Source organism: Apteryx mantelli, chromosome Z (genome assembly GCF_036417845.1).
Source record: "Apteryx mantelli isolate bAptMan1 chromosome Z, bAptMan1.hap1, whole genome shotgun sequence".
NCBI lineage: Eukaryota > Metazoa > Chordata > Aves > Apterygiformes > Apterygidae > Apteryx > Apteryx mantelli.
In genome coordinates this window covers 63,270,785-63,291,493 of record NC_090020.1, presented here as the reverse complement: position 1 = coordinate 63,291,493, position 20,709 = coordinate 63,270,785, and the positions used below count along the sequence as shown (strand labels likewise).

General features: G+C 39.4%; 1 protein-coding gene across 1 annotated transcript in view; it reads right to left on the bottom strand.

The window, feature by feature from the left end:
- Positions 1–1,425: 1,425 nt before the first annotated feature.
- LOC106500350 (interleukin-6 receptor subunit beta-like) overlaps positions 1,426–20,709 on the bottom strand; it is a 30,911-nt gene continuing 11,627 nt past the window's right edge. The window contains exons 6-15 of the mRNA XM_067316474.1: positions 19,743–19,884; positions 19,500–19,582; positions 16,822–17,032; positions 14,810–14,968; positions 13,646–13,768; positions 12,923–13,075; positions 11,031–11,174; positions 9,005–9,101; positions 5,963–6,026; positions 1,426–1,914 (exon numbers count right to left, since the gene is read on the bottom strand). Of these exons, the coding sequence (XP_067172575.1) occupies positions 1,426–1,914; positions 5,963–6,026; positions 9,005–9,101; positions 11,031–11,174; positions 12,923–13,075; positions 13,646–13,768; positions 14,810–14,968; positions 16,822–17,032; positions 19,500–19,582; positions 19,743–19,884 (1,665 nt within the window). The remainder of the gene's footprint in view (positions 1,915–5,962; positions 6,027–9,004; positions 9,102–11,030; positions 11,175–12,922; positions 13,076–13,645; positions 13,769–14,809; positions 14,969–16,821; positions 17,033–19,499; positions 19,583–19,742; positions 19,885–20,709) is intronic.

Genomic DNA, 20,709 nt, shown 5'->3' with positions numbered 1-20,709 from the left:
TACCTTATACTTTCTACATCGTATAATAATATTTAGGTGCAGAGGTAAGAAAAAATGAATTTTTATGGCATAACAATGGTTTTTAAGTGCTGAGAAAGATCAGCGCAAAACCCACAATGAAATGTGGGTTGGCTCCTGCTCATCCTAACAGAGGCACAGGGTTAAAACCAGTGGACAAAACACTGAACCAATCAACCAGGGGATCTGCAGCTTATGTGAGCTCTTAGCAAGCATGGCTATTCTATAACTCGTACTGCCTAATGACCACTATGCATTGAAATATTTCTGTGAATGCTAATCAGCCTTCAATTTAATGAAAGAATTTTAAACATATCAGTCTAATGAGCATCAGGCTTTCTCTACAAAATAATTTTAATAAAATGCTTCATAAACTAGAGGAGACAATAATAAACTGGGTCTGCAAACTGCAAATAATGCCTACAGAGTTCATGGTGAGAACATGTTGTAAGTCACTGGAAAATCAGCTTAGACTCCTTGCATTGTGGAACTTCATAATAGCATTATATAGAGAGCATATTATGGAGATCCTTTTAGCCCCAATATTCCAATGACACCTCTGTGCCAGCTTTGGGGGGGGATGTCTAAGCTGGACTATCTATTCAATTCTTGAAGTCTGTTCTACAGATTTCATTATCTCATCCAGTGTGAAATGGTATCTGCAATTACTCTCATTGAATGTGAATGGATTTCTGTGTCCATATGGATACATATAGGAAGAAATAGCCATAATTTAATGTAAGTGAAACTCCAGTAATAATAATGATAGTTATCATCTTTACTTACACAATACTTTTTATCCAACATAAAGTGCTTTATGTAGGTGGATAAGTATCATTTTGCCTGCTTAAATTCAGGGCTTCTCACTTTTCTGTTTGGTCAGCTTGGAAGAACTGGGGAGCTTCTTCAGAGTGGTAGACACCTAGAATTTTTACTAAAGAACTTCAGACATGAAAATAGGTCTTAGATATCTAAAACTGATCAGAGAACTCTTCTGATGACTTGAACAATATTGTGTTGAAATGGCTTCCTGACTGCCCTGGAACTAGAACTGAAGTCTCCTAAATGCAAGTACGGTAACTGAGTCAATTGGCCATGTTGAATTTATTACATTCTCTGCAAGTGATCAGATTAAAAGGAATTAGCAAGGAGATGTACCTTACTGGAAGATTTTTCATACACTTCCACACAAGTTTTGCTCATGTGAAGACTGTAGGAATTAGCACAGAGTATCTGTGGTGAAATAGCTAATCTAATTTTATAATTAATCTATTTCACCTAGGAAGCTTATTGAAGTAGAGAATTACCATTGTCACAAACTCACTATTGTATATAGTCCTAATGTCTCTATTCAAGTCTCAGAGGTTTTGGAACTTGCTTTATGGTACGGGAAAGTATGAAGATGCTTCAGTTCAAATTGATGTGTCCTCTTAAAGTTGGTCCAGATGGCATAAATACTACCTGGCTTTGTTTCAGGTAGTCTTGAGGAGCAAACAAAACTTGTTGCTCAGTTTTTGTTGACTTACTGCTTAGCTCCATTTCCAGATGGGGATGAGCAGCTCTTGCAGGCAGCTTCACTGTCAGACTCATCAGGGCTTTCTGGCTGAACTCCATGCTGGTGTAGTCACTCAGGAGTGGTACTGTAATGGAAATGACCCCTTCATTTTCACTTGTAACAGCTTTTTCAGGGATTTGTGCATGCCTTAGGCTTATGTCTATGTTATTCCTAAGTGTTTCTGACTGGCATGTGTCACACTTGCTGTTGTCTTCTACATCATCTGTAAAGAGCTCTAGGTTCAAAGGAGCCTTTGACTCATGCTCTATGACATGCAGGCTGGTGGTATCATTGTCTGTCAGGGCCTGAAGCAGTGATCTTGAAATGGGTTTCCAATTAGTCTGTAAGACAAAACAAGGAGAAAGCAAAATTTCAGTATCAAAATTTGCATGTCAAATCATATCAAAGTGCAACTGGCAATTTACGGAAATAAATGACAGAAGAATAAAGCTAGGAGACAGGCAGCCTGGTCTTGCCTATATAATAAGGCTAACTAATGCATTTTATCTTATCTCCATTGGTTTTAGGAATATGAATGAAAATGCTTATTAAGAGGATTTCTCCCCTCCTTTAGTATTTAAGTAAAGTTTTTCTTGCTTTTCTGTGTGCTAGAAAGAAAATGTAGCACTGGTAAAATGTAGGTTTTAGGATATGCTGTTCTGAGACCCACAGCTTTCAAAAAGCATAACCCATACATTAATTGAAAAGTGCAGTGGTTTGAATTGAATGACAGACAAACTAGCTTTTGATATCAGCCTCTACCTGCAGTTTGTTATTCACCTTAATGCCATGTTGTGATTTGAGTATATATTGGGTTACAAGTTTTTGAAAATTCTGGATGATTAAATGGAGAACAGTTTGTAATGCCAAGCATCCTCCTTTTCTGCTTAGGTTGTTTTGCTGGGTCTTCCCTCTTTCTCCATAATATATTTTACATTAAGGCCAGGACGGTATGTTCTCTGATATATTTATTAGCCTCCTCCTTCTTTTTCTCCTCAGTTGCTCTAAATTTCTTTAAAGTGTTATGGTCCTTATGTGAGAAATAAATAAGGATAAGCTGTGTTTCCTTTCCTTTCTTCCCACAATTTCTGTTCTGAATTGGAGAATGAATGGACTCTTCTCTGAAATCTCAGCAACCCTACATAAAATATCAATATTTTTCTAACTAGCACTTGTAATGGGATAAGCAGACACCTGTTCATGGTCAGCATTTCCCTTGCTTTGAATAAAGACTTGTATGGTATTTGCCTCCGTTATCATGTTTATTATGAACAGCAGCCCAAACTCTACGCCTAACATATATGTAAAATAAGCTCCATGTGAACTTCTATCTGAAAGAGGGACTAATGTGTGAAGAAGAAGCATTGGCTGTAGATTTTCCACCTCCCAGGACCAACCTGTGCTGAAGAAGTAGGACAAGGGCTATGCGTGCCTGCAATAGCCTGATTACAATACCAAAGCACACTGTGTGCTGGCCTTTGCATGCGCACATGCAGGCATACTGGTATCTTCTTGACTCTTGATGTCTTAGGCTATTTCCTCAAACTAAGATCAAGGTCCCATACCATCCACTCTTACTCTTCAGTTGCAGCCCAGCACTGTGCCCTCACTTTGTCTGCAGTCTCACCAAGACAAGATTCTGCTCCATCCCCTTCTTCCCTGTTCACATCAGCTGACTGGCAATGCCTGCAAAGAGCTGCTTACTGTTCAGCTCATGGTGAAAACCTCTAAGTCGTTATTGTGTTGAACCAATTGCTTTTTGTGCAGGTGATTAACTATATTAACCTCACCAGGATATTCTCATACTGTAACCTGGGTAAGTACCTTTCAACAAGCACTCACTATTTGCCTTGGCATGCCATTTGCAAGTTTACAGGTGTCAGAGTTTGGTAATTCTTGCATTAAAGCAAAGTCCTGCTTAGCTCACTTCTGTGAATTTACTGCAGGCTTACTGACTGCAGTAGATATACATGTAGAAGTGAAGACATTGCAAATCCCGGTGACTAGAAAATACTGTTCCTACATCACTGAATATAAAAAATAAATAAGGGCAGATTTCAGATTTTTTTGGTATATAAGGAATGTTTGATGAATGGAAAAACAAATGCAAGTGATTTAAAAAAAAAAAAGGTTTTCTATACCATGTACAGTCTGGGAGAGCCATCGTTACAAGGTACATATCACTGAATTTAACAAGACTTGAATCAGTACCTGCCATATAGATGGTTGTTACTTAAAACCAATTTTCCTTGATTTCTGAAATCCCATTGCTTCGTGGAATAAACTGTTCCCTCTTGAAGTGAGGTTAGGCCCGTAACTATTCCCTACAAGAAGTCTGATACCCTTCTTTGAAGAATCTTGTCCAAGCATGAAGGACAGGACGCTGATGGGGTGACTGGCTGGCTGTGTTAGTCACCATAGTTCATTTTGCTGATCTGTCTGCTGTCTGAATTGAGAGCGATCTCAGTTCCCGCTGGTGCTCTGTACAATGGGATTTGTATTATGGCCTTACATTGCAGTATCAGGTGTTCTGTCTGCATTTAAAGTACAAATTCTCTTGCTACCAGTCTGGAATGTGTGTTTGTTCCTATCAAGATTTCATACATTGTGAGAAGGATCATTCCTGAAACAATCTGCAAATGTATATATATATATATACATACACACGCACACACACACACACACAACGGTAAAATTTCCTAATTGCTTCCCATTTAACAGTTTTATAGTGCTCATTGGGTATGCCTTTCTCCACATTTCATGAATTGTTGCTAATGTCAGCTTACTTTAGGAAAATCTCTGGTAACTGCTTTATTCTGTTGTCTACTCAGAGCTCTTTCTGCTTTCCCAAAAGACCTTCTCTGATATCTGTTATTTCTATTTCTGCTACATTATCAACCCAATAATATTCCTCTAGTGGACTGGGCTAATACAGGTTTCATTTACTTTTATAGCTGCTCTGCCTCTGCAGGAACAGTTAAATGGATTTTTAAATAAATGCATTTTTCTTTTAAAGTATTTATGGCATTCTAGTCCGTAAAACCTCTTTGTTCTTTCTGTCAGATGCAGCCTCAGTGTATTTCATTTGCACTTCTTCACAATGGCAAATTATTCTTTGGAGGGCATGCCTAATATGACATTAGGGTATTTAGACTGGTTGTTCTTACTTCTTTCTTGCTGACCTTCTCCTGTCCTTCTATCCAACTTGCTAACTCCTCATCCCCCCAACCTTATCACATTAAAAAAATCCTTCAGGTCTTGCTCTTTGTTTAAGGAAGCAGCCCTCTAACTGCTAAATATACTAGGTGGTTTTTTTGCCTTTGAGGAAGTCTCGTTTTGAACAAGTATTGAATTTTTAGATCTCCCACTTTCTAAATGCATTCAGAAGAACCAAGAGAATTAAGAGGAGTTGTTTTTACTGGAGTGGCCAATGAAAAACAGCTGAATCTGAGAACTGTGAATTGAAAGTTGCCCAGTGCTCATAAACAGATCAAGTTCTTTAAAAGAATAAAATAGTAGAACTACAGCCATCTAATAGTGTCACTTCTGAAACTCTGAACTTGTACATCTGCCCACCTGATCCTCCTTTGTTCTGTGACATTTTCTGGCTTTTGCAGAATGACTCCCTGAGCCTACACGTGAGCTCACAACCTCTTTAGATAAAGTAGCTACATTTAGGTTCAAGAGGCAAGACAAGGGAAAGGGAAGGCCTGCCTGTCAGGGTTGTCTTAAACTTTCTTGCTACTGATTTTATTCTGGTGTTTTCTGTCTTAGATCTTGGACAGTGTCTTGTTGTAGAGACCTTCCAGCTTCTGGCCTGATCTTTGATCATGCTCTTGCCTTTTCCTATGGGAATATTTGGCTTTGAACTCCCCAGTCCCTGACTTCAGCTTAGCTTGACAGTGGTATATACTTCCTGTCATCATCCTAATGCCTGGGAACAAGGAAGTGACAAATTTGTATCTCTCCAGCAGTCTCCTTCCAGCAGCTAAGTTTCAGGCACTACTTCAGGCCTGAAATACAGGTATCCTTATCACAAGCTATGGGTAGAGCAAGGCTTGAACGTGCTACTGAACTTTGGTACTTCTTCACTAGTAGATGCCTTTTCAGACAGCTACCAGCTGAAAAACGAGAGCCCCTGGATTGCTCTTGAAGCATGCAGAGATCTTGAGGGGTGAGGAATGGATTTTGGAAAAATACCACATATATTATCTTGTTTTTGACACTTTTGTGGCATTAGACCATGATGTATTACTCACAAGTTACAGGTTACTTTTGAGTAACTTGTGCTCTAGAGCTCTCAGAAAAGAATAATAACTAGTGTTACTGATTAATCACTAAGAAAAAGCTTCCTTGTATGTTTTTTCATACCATTGGAACAGTACTTGCCATATCTTGGATTGCAGTGCTGTTTCTTGGATTCGGTACACTAGGCCAGCACCATTCCTTCAACCTGTAAAGAAATACTCCAAGTTTATTTTCAGGTTAAATGACTGATATTTCCGATGCATTTATATTAACTGCCATTCATATACAAATTTTATTTACAGTCTGAATTTGGCCCTTACCAGGATCTATTACAATATTTTACTATTTCATCTGATCCTGATCTAAACATGCCTTTACTGAAAGCTCACACAAGCTGCCTCTGAAATAGCTATAGATGAAGGGGCAATTCATTCCAGCTTGCTACAAAACCCAAATCCACCGTGTTTGTTTCAGAGCTCAGGCCGTATTTCTGCCTTGGCACTCAAACCCCCCAGCGCCTGAATGAAGACGAGACTGGGGGGTTTCAGAGGCAGAATGGAGTTCATGGACGGAGCGGTTCAGGCTGGTTTCAGCTGCCTGCCTGTCGACAGCCATCTCATCCAGGTCATTTCTTTCGAGCTCCTTTCTTGAGTTCAGGAGCTCAGAGATAAGAAAACCCGAAATAACCGCCAAGCTCTCCAGTGTCCCCGGGGGCAGCGCTGCCCACGTGGGCGTGTGGACGAGGCCCCGGGCCCCGCCAGGCTGGGGTGCTGTGGGGGCCGGGTGGGAAGGCCGAGGCGCACCGCGGCTGCAGCGAGGGGCGACACGGACGCTCGTCCCACAGGCGGGCTGGCCCGTGGGGCCGAGGTCGGCCGCTGGAGGGCTGTGCCTACATCCCAGCTGTGTGTGTGTGTGTGGGGGGGGGGGCTGCTCTGTACCCCTCGCCAGGCGTGGGGCAGGGGCAGCCTGCAAAGGGGCGTGCGTGGCCGCCGGAGAGGGGAGCCAGCCTGGAGCAGAGAGGGCAGTGGGCACCTCCGCGGGCCGGGCCATGCCCCAGGGGCAGCCCCACGCCGGCAGGCCTCTGGCGAGCCCCGGGCTGGGGCAGCCCCATGCTGGCAGGCCTCCGGCGAGCCCCGGGCTGGGGCAGGCCGCAGGCGAGCCACGAGCTGGGCCAAGCTCCCTGAGGCACCTTCCAGACCGAACTTGAGGTGAGGGGTAAACGGGACAAAAGGCAGACCTGGATTTGGGAAGAGTAAATCTTTGTTACAGTCTCTGTATAAATCTCAGACTACTTTTCATTTTGTGCTTCTTTCCTCCCCGCCCGCCCCGCCCTCTGCTGATTTCCTAGCGTCGCGCTCCTTGGCTCTTTCCCAGAGGCCAGGCCGCCGCCGCCCAGTGCCCATAGCTCCCCTCGTGCTGGGCTCCCAGTGCCGGCTCTTGCCTCCCCCATGCTACCAGACGCTGGCTGTTATTCCCCTGTAGAGGGGAAGCAGTGGGAGTGGTATACGAATTTCAAGAGACTTTTCTTTTGGGCTGACTCTGATCCCATTGACATCAATCAGCAATGACCATTAGTCACCATCTTCTGTGGGAGTGGAGGAGGACCAGCTCTGAGCACTCCTGAGCTGATCATCTCTATCAGAAGCGGCTGCTGGAGCAGCAGCGTGTGACCTTTGGGTAATGATTCACTTCACAGAAAAAACAGCTGTGAGGTACTACGAGGTTATCTAGTACATCACTGCCTCAGTGTCGACTTCAGCATTGTCTGGTCTTCGAGTCAAATCCAGACTTCATTACATGTGAAATACTTTGTCTCTGTTTAGGTTGTGGTTTGAGGTGAAGCCTGAGGCTATAAAATTGTCTGATCTCTGCTGATCCTGTGAAGATGGGTGTTTATCTGGCCCGGTGAGTCCCTTTTTACAAATCTAACCAAAACGATTAAGAAGAGGGGTCCCTTGGGACCCTTTCTCTCAGTTACAGACATTCAATGCTACTACAATTCATTGTCATTTTGTAATGCTACACTGGGCTTTTGGTTGCTGTTTTTTTTCTAGTTATCTGAGAGTTCTTTCCTAGTGAGCTAGGCTAAGCATGATCTTATCTTTAACAAAATAAAGTCCTTTCTGAGGCAAAACTTTTGTGTAGGTTTCAGACACTCTCATCAGAGGAAAAAAAAAAAAAGTGTGACGTTCTTTAGAAAGGCCAGATCAGACATGGAACAACTTAAAGTAAAAAAAAGCTGAAAAAAGAAAGTGAATAGCAGGCTTGCGTGAAGTGATGTCTTCTGTTTCTCAACAGCAAAGGCAGGAGTTTAGCCTGATGCATAAACTAAAATAAGTTATGTTATGCATTACGGCTTTCAAGCCAGTTTGTACAGTCTGTTGCTCTACCCTTTAGCAGCTGCCCTTTTAATATCTGAGGTAGGTGCTTTTTAAAAGGAGAAAAAGGAAGGTGATATTCTAGGATATCACACTAATAATATGACTGGCTGCATGCAACTGGACTGGTTGTATCTGGAAATAAGTAATCTGTTACTTTTCAGGCCATTTTTCTTTCAGTGTTGGTATGTGCCCCCAATATTTGTACCTCAGATTAATTTGGGGGGGGCGGGTGTACTTTATCACTACAAAGAATAATTTTTCCCCAAATAAGAGGACCTCTTTCCCTCATCCCTATCTTGTAGGCATCCTTGTTATTCTCTCTTCTTCTTACCCATCCATCCCTCACTCCTTCTCATCTCTACAGATGCTCCCTACATACCTACTATGTGCTTAAATGGCAATGTCAATCTGTGTAAGCTGCTGGAAGCTGTTGTTGTATTTCAGTTATAAGAGACATGATCATCACTTGGGAATGAAAGACCAATATAATCAAGTGTACGCTTATTCTGAATATAACCTATTTTTGATTCTGAGAAATGGTCCATGTTCATCCTAATGGTGTTTGAGACAGGAGGTACTCAGATAACTATCAAAAGTAAAAGATTATGGTTTTTGTCAAAGTATTTTAATCAGCTTGTTACTGGTTTCTAAACGCTCTCACTGTATAAATGAGTAGGGTGGCCTTTTTGTCTTGTGCTTTTGAATTGAATTGCTTTTAATGACAAAAAAGACCCAGTGCTATGAAATTCAGGGTTAAGTAAAATGGAAGTGCAGCTAACAAGTTCACTCAATATTCCCTTACCTTTTAAGCACCAGAGAACAAGTGAGAGGTGCAAAAACCAGAATGAGCATCATGCTGAAGCAAAGGCCAGTCACAAAACCTTCAAATTCCCCTTTATCTGATGGGAAACAAACAGGGAGATGGAATCAGACTTATGGTACCAAGTATGGAGAGGCACTATTGCCTTCATTAGAGAAGCATTTCAAACAGAATTCAAAGTCAAACTTCATATATGTTCTGGGATTCCTGTAAGTGAAATCTAGTTCAAACAAGGTTTGGGATTTGGGGAGACTGTGAGGTTTTTAGGTTTGTTTTGTTTTTTTTAAGATGTCTGGGTACATGCTGATTTTTAAATTCACCACCCAAAGAAAAACACTACATAATAGAAGGCAGAAGTATACCTCCTCCCCATGCAAGCTCTATCTTGTTTAATGCGTCAGGACCCTGCTGCAGGTCTGGCTTTATAAGAAACTATTCTATAGGAAGTGGCTTTTAAACAGTTTCAGATTTTAGTTGTGGCTTTTTTTTTTTTTTAAATAACCCACCTGGTCCTGGTAACAGTAATGTAGATTGTGTATTTAGTAGGTGATATGCCTGCTTCACCTGCTTGGAACATTAAGATAATCTTATTCACAGTCAGCAATATGTCAGCCCTTGCCATGCACCTGTATTGCCTACCATTGCTTACGTTAGTACTTGCTAGAGATCCTTCTTTTCTGTCTTGACAGGAGACAAAGTACTTAAAAAAAAAAAAAAAAAAAAAAAAGCAGGCAGCAAGACTAGTATTGCTAACACAGGAACTGAAGCATCTGTGATGAAGGATGGATCGGTCAGAGTTGAGGTGTTCTCTACAGATAGTTAAATCAAAAATTTAAAAATAGCATCAGGAAAATGTGGTCAGTTCATGATCGTTTTGCTGATACTGACAAACCATACTTGTGAAAAGGCTCATTGCTTTTTCTTTTCCTACCCACCCTCCAACAAAAAGTACTTAGTTTTGCTTTAAAAGATATTTGAAAAGGTGCTAACTGCTTTGGTGCTGAAAAAGGGATTTATTAAAATAAGAAGCCTGAGATTCTTTTAATGGATTTAAAGTAACCTTTGAAATATTGGGGAGGCAAGAATAGCACATGTAATCTTTAAATTCAGTATAATTACTTGAATTAAACAAACAAACAAAAAGTTAAATTAACTCTGAGTTCTTGTTATTTTCCACAAAAACAGAATCTTATCTGAACATAGATTCAATAGGGTGGGTGGAATAGAAGTCTGGCAGATAAGCTCTGGTGAAAGCCTTTTGATTTCTTGTGTTCTTTGTCAGCAGAAAGGATTTTCATGGTAAACTTGATTTAAGTTGATTTCAAGGGAAAATTTTAATTTCTTTCCTCTTTCTTTCTGCTTCATGCCTTTGACCCATTGTATAAACACAAACAAGAGGTATAAACACAAAAAGCTATACTGGGGAGAAATCATTTGCATACTTCTGTCTCTCTGAATATCACAGGTTACTTTTCCTGTGGCTGTTATTGTCTCAGCCTGTGCGTGGGTTTTTTTTTAAGGACGCTTCACTTGAGTTATGGTTAATGGCTTAGGTGGCTAACTGGAAAGCAGTTCTAGATGATTGCTCAGGGTTTTGTGAAGCACAAAGACCACTGAACTTAACCAGTCACAGACAGAATTTAAACTGCTGCAATCTGTGGTTGGAGCCAGCAATAAAGAAAGATCTGTGAATATAGTTAGCACAACAAGGTTGCACTAACTGAAAAATCACCAAAAAGGTTTCGGTGATAAGGAACCTTAGCTAAATCTTCTCTGCATGTTAGGCAGTGATCTATAGACACAGTTGTTCCATGACATGTAGCTTATCTGTATCAAAGGAAGGATTTTGTGTGTTTGCTATCAGTAAACTAAGCACTGAATAATAGATCTTGTGTGTGAGCCCTCCCTGAAAAGCAGGGGAAAGGGAGAGCAGAGAATAATGCTACAGGCAGTGCATAAAGCCAAGACTGATGCCAGGCAGCACAGTTGCACAAAGCTTCCACAATACCATATTTTGGAGTCTTGAAAGGTTGTGAAAGAGTCTGAGGTCCTTCTCCAGCATTGGTGAATCCTGAAATCTGCACACGGTAGATAGTCTTTTCCTTAAGTCCAGTCAGATGGTAACTCGTGGTAGAAGAATTGACAGTAACGGCTGAAACACAAGAAGGGTTAGGGGATAAGAATATTAGATGAATTCTGGTGTCTGAGTTTATGAATATAGATCTCTAAGGGGAAGTAGCAAAATTTTATTTCTTGAAAAATGGTTTTTTTCTTTAAAAAGCTTTACTTGGGTAAAGCTGTGGTCAAATCAAAAAAGAGTCTACTGCTGTGTTAGACTCAGTCTAACTGATAATGTGTTTGAACCCAGAAGTAAAAACCATGAGCTTCTCACACACCAAGGATGTTTCAGTGGTGACTGCAATAGGCTAGGCACACTACATGACAGGAAATACATGTAACATGCTGAACAGTGTGTTTCATGAATATCCCTGGCTGTAATAGCTGAAATAAAGACTTGCTTTCACAGCAGTAGTAGAATGAATGTTCATGTTAGTCCTGTGTTTGACCCTGGAATTAGCAAAGGGTTTGAAATGCCCGTAAATAATCACTGAATAATATTTGCAAGAGTAGACCCTACGACATGCTTTACCCTCACAACAGCAATTAGTATTTACTCGCTTTGCTTAATACCAGTGCAATTACTTAGAGCACTCTCTACAGAAAATAGGCTATGTATTCTGTTTCACCTGCTCTGTAGACCTTTTTTGTTCAACTTTTTTTTTTTTTTCCTGATGATGCAGTGAGTTTTCCTCTGGCAAGAATAATGCAACCAGCAATTCTGACATGACAGAAATTATTTTTCAAGCTTGCCATTGAGAATATCTCTATAGAAGGAGAAATGGTGCTGTAGCCTGTAGGCTTCCTTCCTCCAAGTTCTTAGTAAAACTTAAAATTATTCTTCCTGCCTGGAGAACATGGCAATCAGCTGTTGTGCCACTGTTGTACTGACTGATTAGGGGAGAGTTAAATAATAAAGCTCAGTCCTGGGCACTACACTTCTGTCTCCTCTTGAGATATCTGATAGGTCCCTGTAGTGGAATAGAGTCCCCTGAAGACAATGCTAACTTCAGGGGAGCCAGGGCTTCATTCCTGAAGCTTTTGTTGCTTTTCTTGGCCCTTTAAAAGTATGTGCTGACATGAATCATAGAACCCTTGTTACTCTCCTTTGTGGGGTCTTAGGTGCTATTTGTTATCCATATGTCTTTGATTTTATATAAATGTCAATCTGTGCAAAGTTAATGCATTATTTTTCATGACAAGAGGACTTTCCACAGCAGAACAGAAGGAAAATGTTTATCCAAAGAGATGACTTTTTTGCAAACCTAAGTAGTTTGAGATCATAACTGTTCATTTTATAATGTAAAAGTTTAATCCTTAGTAGCTAAACACAAAAACTATCAATTTAAGATAATTTTGCTAAAAATGAAATTAATAACTGTCTTTCAAAACAGGTAGAAAATACATACTTATTTGCTGCTTGTTGGGTCAATAAAAGAAATGCATAATTTTTGAAGTTCTGTAGTAATGCTCAGAGTCAAGCTTGCCTAAGTTACAATGAATTATAAAAGTATTGTGACTGAAATCATAATACCTCAGAAATACCAAAGGCATGTATCTTCCTTTCACTGTTACTAGAAAATTCTACTGTAATCTTAGAATCATAGATTGTAAGGAAATTTTTTCTCATCACTGTTTAATTTGAAATGGCCCTATAAATTCCCACAGAAATCAAAGCAATTCAACTGTGTGCTGTGAAAGCGCTTAATAACTCTGTATGAAACTTTTCTGTCGCGGCACTGAGACTGAGCTGCCGCGTTGTTCTGAGTGATGGTGACTTACCCAGAGATTTTGTTCTTGCTGAATCTATGTATCTTATTTTGTATCCCCGGAGAAAGCCCAAACAGTCTTCGGCAGCTATTTCAGTCCACCTCACAAGTGCAGTATGCTTTGTGATATTCAGAATTGTCACATTAGTGGGTCCTATTCTAGGAACTTAAAAACCAGATGATAATGTAAGTTCTACATTAATACAAGGTTGAAACCTAGCTGCTATCTGGAGAGCTCCTTCCCTGATTCTAGTTGTCATAAACATAACACAAAGGGTGAAAGAGAAAAGAGAAATCTCATTGAGTAAAGCAACCTGATCTTAAGCAATATCAAAGTAGGCAGAAATTGTGACTGACTTGTTATGGATACTTTCACTGTAATAGTCACACAGCCCTGTTAATTTCAGCTTCCAATGTAAGCCGTCACTGAATTTGAATCAGAAAATCTGACTTCGGTCATAGATAATTTTGAACTATGGGGACTAGTAACTCAGGGACCCTCTTGCTGTTATTTTGGTAATGTCATTTGTAATACTAACATTTCAGTGGCCTGTCAGTAAAGAACAATATCCAGGTCACTCATTTTGCCAGTGCATAACTGCTAGGACCAAAGACAACACTAAACGGAGAATGCTGTTAAGTCACCTGAAAAAGAAACTTCTGGTAGAACTTTTTTATGGCTGCAGATAGGAAATGAGAAGAAATACAAGGGATGAGGTATAAAGGGGAGGAATACCTCCTTCAACTGAGTAAAAGTGGGTCACTCCGAAAGTCTTTTCATGTCTTGTGAAATTTTCACAGTGACACACATCAGATCCATGTACCATTATTTTGTACAACTTATATGGCTGAAAATTGTCTGGAAAACAAATAAACTTACATTAGTGATTACTGAAAATTTATAAGCGAGAAGGAAGGGGAGGAGGGACAACAGCTTGATAGCTTTTCTCTATAATGCTTACTTACTGATCCTCAAAGCATAGTATAAGTTTACAGTGAGTACAGCTTTGTACACTGACTACAAAATACATGCATCTTTCCTCATGGTCTCTAGACCATTCTTGCAAACAATTTCAAAAGTAGAACAAGACATAACACTGGTTTGCTTTTAAAATATGCTGGACCTGCTTATAGTCCTCCCTTGGAAGGTCTGAGCTGCATAATGAAAAGAAGGGAGCTAAAATGTCTGTAGATATCCTAGTTTAAGCATAGATATTCCCCCCTCAGCTAGCATATTTAAAAACATTACAACTAGATGTAATGTGGCAGTGCAGATGTAACAGGAGGACCAAGGAAAATGGTGGATTGATTTGTATAAGCCTGAAGTTAGATGTGTACATAAAAGCCAGTCCTGACTGGTCTTTGCAAGAGTCAACTATATGATTTCAGTCTAGATTTTTGAATGACTGTCCTGTAAACTGATCCCTGGCAGCAGCTCTTTGTGCCCAGCTTAGTAAGTAGAATATTGGAGTTGAGAACTATTGTGCTTTGACAGGGACAAACATGGGGATAAGAAGTAATCTAATGGAAAGCCTGTAACAGAGCAGTTTATATTTAAGGCTAAGTTTACCTAAGAGCAGGGGAAACATTTTTATTTTCCTGCTGCTGCATATGGCCAGTAGTGCATAGGTCCCTGTCTGGAGTTGGGGAAGGAGAGGCCTTGTACTGGCAATAGCAGTTTAATTCCATCTCTTGCCCTGATATGACCGGAAGAATCCTGCTGAAGACTATTCTTTTTGTCTGCTAAAAACTGGGTATCATCTCGGTGCAGAAGAAAGATACAAGTTGTACTTATCTGGATCTTCAGTTTGCTCTTAAAAACAGGATGAAAATCCTTTTCTCCCAAAAAATAACCAGAAAAGGAAATGGTGCCTCCATCAATAGATGTTGTTCCTGTTACCTAGTGTGAAATTTCCGGTAGCTGTAGCTATTATTTTCATGCGCATATCCTCTTTACTAGTGCCCCAGTCAACCACAAAACATTTTGGACTGTATTCTGGAGTCCAGGTGACAACTGTATTAGTTCCCTGAGGGTTGACGTTGATTTGGCCAGGCAAGTCTGTGAATGAATATACCGTTATAGATCAATAAGCAGGAAAGCAATGTCTCTTTTGCTCTGACTTTTTTTAAGAATCTTCGTTAAGGAGTTACCATGTAGGTGCCCAGTAAGTAAGGTTTACGCTACCATGTCAATAAAACAGATTTAGCACCTGCTACTTTGCAAAGGTCTCTGGAAGATCCTGTGTTGGTTGCTGCCCATGACCTTTAATTCCTCACAATCAGAAAGGGGGAGATGGCTGTTCTAAGCCTCAGGAAGAGGAAGCTTGACATTGCTAAACAACCTTGAACTGGTGTATAGAGAGCAACTGTGAAATAGCTTTTACTTGGGAGAGGAGGAGAGAGGGGTCAACTACAAATTATAGCTATATAATTTTATATTTAATCCTCTTGCTGAAAATACTAAATATTTTAAACATCTTAACATTTTCTAGGGCAGATTATCAAACTAGGAAAGACCTTCTGACTGAAACTAAGCTGGGAGAGGAACAACCTTTCAGTTGTGGTAAGAAAGGAATCTCGTGACAGACAGATACAATTCTCCATTTCATCTCCTATCTGAAAATCAATGTAGTAAAGTAGAATTCAAGAAAAATAGTTGTACTAGATGAGGAAGAATTCTGCATACTACAAATGAATTTATCTTGGGAACACACTTAATGCCTGCATCTTCCCAGTAATTCATCATAGATATAGAGGATCTACACATAAGTAAAAGCATTTGTTTTAACAAATGTCTAGAGAGAGCCATGGAGAACAAGGTGATAGATTCAGTAAACAAGGAGCTGCCAGCTGAATGATGGCTTGGGGTAAGCGTAAGTATTTTATTAGAAGACTGCTAAAGCAGTCAAATGCAAGAAGTGAAATAAATTATTAAGTATTTGCAGGGCAAAGGAGAACAGAATGAGGAGAGTGGGCTAGAAAATTTTGGAAAACCAGTTAGTTTCAGCTTTCTGGAGATCAACAATGGTACTTGCACGATGATTTACTTGTGCGTGCTGTATAGCTCCATTTAAAAAAAAAAAATCTTACCCTAGAAGAAAGAGTTTTTCTTATATTACAATAACTATACCTCAATATTTTTAGAAGATTATAGCAAATGAAACTGGTTTATATATAAACAGAATCATTGTTAAATATTGTTATTGTTGAAATGAAAAACCTGGGTATTTAGGCATCACAAAAGTTTAACATCATCATTTGAATATGATGTGTACCTCCTGCAGTTCCTCCTCCCATGTGCCAGTAGGGGTAGTAATGAAATAAAAGTTGCTTAACTCAAAAACGTAGATTTGCAGATAATTCTGAGAACTTTCCGTTTAAACTACTGACATCTATTTAACTTTGTGCATGCTCCACAAGCCATTCTGACAGGTAAACCTAATACATAGTTGTTTCTCTAGTCTGAGAAAACAAGAAGTTCTGCAAGTAATGTTAAATTGGTTGTCACAGAATCACAGAATGGTTGAGGTTGGAAGGGACCTCTGGAGATCATCTAGTCCAACCCCCCTGCTCAAGCAGGGTCACCTACAGCACGTTGCACAGGATCGCGTCCAGGCGGGTTTTGAATATCTCCAGAGAAGGAGACTCCACTACCTCTCTGGGCAACCTGTTCCAGTGCTCTGTCACCCTCACAGTGAAGTTTTTCCTCATGTTCAGATGGAAAATTGTCTGCTAGTTAATTTCAATAGAAATCCTTTCCTAAGAAACAATATCAATCTCACCATGCAAAAATAGCAGCCTAGTAAATATTCAAGAGAATGCTTGTCCCCACCCCAAAGACTGTCAAGGTAGTCTAAAGATTGCTCATTAAACTTCTCTACTGCTTTAATGAGTAAATGATAAAGTAAGTACCTGTTGCAGAGAAATCTGGGACGACGTAAATGGTTTGTGGAGATTCTCCTGCTTGGTTATAGGCAGAAATATTAATTCTATAATAAGCCATAGAGAGATTTAGAAGAACTTTTTGGTCCTTTAAAATGATGGGTTTTGGTAAATGCCTGCAACTGTTGGGTACTCTTTCTACATTAACGTAGTATCCAAGGACATTCCTGCTTTGTGCTGCCTAAAGAGGAAAAAGATTATCAGTGAGCATTGTTACTATGTCCTATGTAGAAAATCAAGAGCAATGAAGTCATATAAACAAAATGTCACCTTTAATGATGGGAATAAAATCATACTATTTTAATTAGGTTATCAGGAATCAATGAAGCAACTCATTTACTTAAATTAAGAGCATGCTTAAATCCCATTTAAATTTAGAGGATTTAAGCACAGGATTAAGTGTTTTCCTTAATTAGGATCTCAGTTATGTGTATCCAATTAGTAATAACAGCAGTGAGGCAGCTGTAACATTCTGTACATTTCACTGGAACATATCCCTCATAATTAGGAACTTGAAAGTTAATGAGAGGTGTTTAATTGCAGTTTATGCCTCTGAGAATCTTCATCTACTAGACTCTGTTAGGCATCTGGTCTCTTTGAGGATAAATGCTAGTAATTACACTACAACTTTAGAACATGTTATATATCCATTGATACAAATTTTTAACAGTGATTGTCCAATCCTTATTTTAGTGTACTAATCTTCAGGGGCTGGAAAGCGAGGGCATGGAAATTACTGCAGTCTAGATGGAAACTTAACTCTATACATAAAAGTTTTGGCATTCTGCAAGGATTGTTTCTGAGACGGAGCTTTGCTGCTATTTCTTCAGTGACCTTTGCACAAAAAGTAATAGTGGGATGATGACACAAAGCTAGGAGGAAGACTGGGTTATCTTAATGAAGCAACTGGATACCTTTGGAGTAACATAGATGGGATGATATTCAGTAATTCAAAAGGTAAAGACATACATATGGGGATGAATTTTTGCAAAAGCTAGAAGCTCCTGATTTGGAAGTAACAGAACTATTTCCCAGGATAGGGAGGGAAGAATTGGTACCATTATTTGAAGCTCTGGTGAAGCTGCCTGGAGAATAGTGTTATGGTTCTATCACTAGGCTTTGAAAGTGGAAAAGGTTCAGTGAAACTGGAAAAGGTTTCCATGTAAGAGAAATGATTCCTATGATACATGAAATAGAGGGCTTTATTGAGCAAGAAGAAACTAGAAGAATTTAGCCTTTTTAGGTTAGCAAAATGAGACTGGAAAAGGCTAGCACTGTCCTATCTTCCTTAGTCCTGCAGGAGGTCCTGTGTTAATTCCAGCTGTCAAAGTAATGCACACTGCTTGGTAGAGCTGAAGCCAGCTAACTCCTGCCTGTTGGTCCAAACTCAGTAAAGGTTGAACATTAGCAAAATGGAGAAGCTGTGGCTAGTCTCTAACATCTTAAAGGTTTTTTTGTGCTTCAGATCAGCTTAAACAAGTAGGGCAGTGGAGCCCAAGTTTTCTTTTTTCTCCCTGTAACATGTTAATAATTAAGTATACCCCTTCCTTTTAGCCTTTCAATGTTTATTGAAGCCCTCTGGACTTGAACATCATTTAGTGTAACAGGCTAGTACAAGTGTTTTCTTGAATGAAGGTCCTAGCCCTGATCCTATATTTAATCTATGTATTTTTAACTAAAGTCCTTGGATGGAGAATAATTTCTTCTTTTAGCTTAACATTTAAACTGACATATACAATCTATTGCTTTATCCCTAAATGAATTATTTACTATTCAGCTTTGCCTTCTTATCAGGAGATAAGGGAATAAGGGGGATATCTCATCCTTATCAGAAGATGAGGTGCTATTTCCTCAGCTAAACAAAAACACAAGGGGTAATTGCAAAACTTTCCCCATCTTCTGATATTTCAAAACTCTGCTAGTCTCTGTCTGTTCTGCCTCTGGTATTGAAGTTACCTGCGAGTGTAAATGCAAGACTGTCAATTGTCCATTTTTTTACCAAGATAATGGTAAAATGGTTTTCATCTAGTAAAACTGACTGAGGTACAGTAGTCAGTCAGCTGATAATGACACCTGTTGCAGAAGAGGGAATGCTTCTGTTTTGGAGGTTTGGACTTTAAATGTCATTATGGGAAACGGGCAGCTAGATGCTGTTCATGTAAGTCAGTGGCTCTTTTTCCTTCCCGATTAGAATGTATCTCTTCTGAATTTGTAAAGTAGTAGCTTAACTACATGTTTTTCTAAAAAGTTTTGGTCTCTTGAGAATATTGATGCTCCTTAGGAACATGTGAAATGCAGGGTGTTACTTGTATAGGCAAGCTTAATTCTAAGAAACAAACCTGAGACACACCAATTTTTAATGTGAGCTGAAAAGAATCTTTATTCTAGTCAATGATTCAAGTCTAGAAATGGCTGCTTGAATAATTTTTCAAGTTTACAGATTGGTGTAGTTTTTCCTTGCTAGCCTGTATCACTCAAAACACCACCCTACAAATTTAGTGAATCCTGAAGGAACAGTACAATATTCAATGTCTTTTGCTTGTTCAATACAGTCCCAATACAATGTGAAAGTATATTTTTTCCCTGTAAAGTAATGGATTAGTAGCATGGATATAACAGAATGAACCCATACCCAAAGTGAACATTACCTCCCACTTAAGAAGAACACTTCTTCTGCCTGGAGAGATTTCTGTAGTTATATTATATGATAGTGTTGGCTTCTTAGTGAGCTCTGGTAAACATGAAAAAGATGGAGATATGCACTCATATGAGTCAATTTGAGCTTTATTTTTTCAACAGTATCTGACAACCCTCTTTCATATGATACAAAATTTGAAAAGGCTTTTACATTCATGCTTATTCCCAGAACAACAAAACTGTATTTCACTTACTGTGGGGGACCAAAATCTCTCTACTCCAAACACAAACACAGTGATGATCATCCGTGGCTATGCATCTGAGCTGAACGATGTATGAAGACATAACATTTAAGTCTGAAACAGTGATGTTGACAGCATTGCTTTCTGTGGTCACCTGAAAACAAATGATGTTTAGTATGTGTGGCAGCAATAAAACATAATCTTATATTAACTGTTTTCTGAGTCAAGGACCAGTCTTATGACTACAACTGAAAGTAGGGGTCCCTATCATCAGAGAGGAATTACTGCACACTTTGTCCAATTCCTTTTTCATTCTTTGAGGGCAGGTTCTCTGATTGTTTTTCCTGAATACATTCTATTTAGCATGTAAGCAGTAGCTTAGACCTAAGCATTGCTTTTAAAAACAGTTAGACATTAAATATACTGAAAAATAATCACTTACTTAACTGAGGTCCTTGCTGGCATTCTGAAGAACAAGATGTCAAGGTTGAATGAAATATTGTGCACGCATGCACACACTCACACACACGCATTCTCTCAAATGTTACAGTATGTCTAAATGGATCCATAAGGCTGATATGAGGGGCATCGCTGGGCTGAATATGTGACTGCCTATGCCTTAGCACCTAGAACTACTGTGTATCTACAACTGATGACAGCATTAGAACTTCAGTGACTGTATAGGGAATGTAGATTGTCTTTGTACAAAGAGATCATCTGTGTCTGAGGAAAACCCTGAGCTGAAAATTGTAGGAAGCAGAGAAAATATCAAAGAACAGTATTGCTATATGATTGCACTATTTTATACTCTTCCCTAGCCATTCATTTTTGGCCACTATCAGAACAGAACATCCTGCATTACCTTTGCTCTGACACGTTCTGTCTGTTCTTATGTTATTGTCAAAAATATTATTGCAAATTAAAATATTTGTTTTAATATTTGCCTGCCAGGAAGTTTTGTTTTCTAAATATATATTTC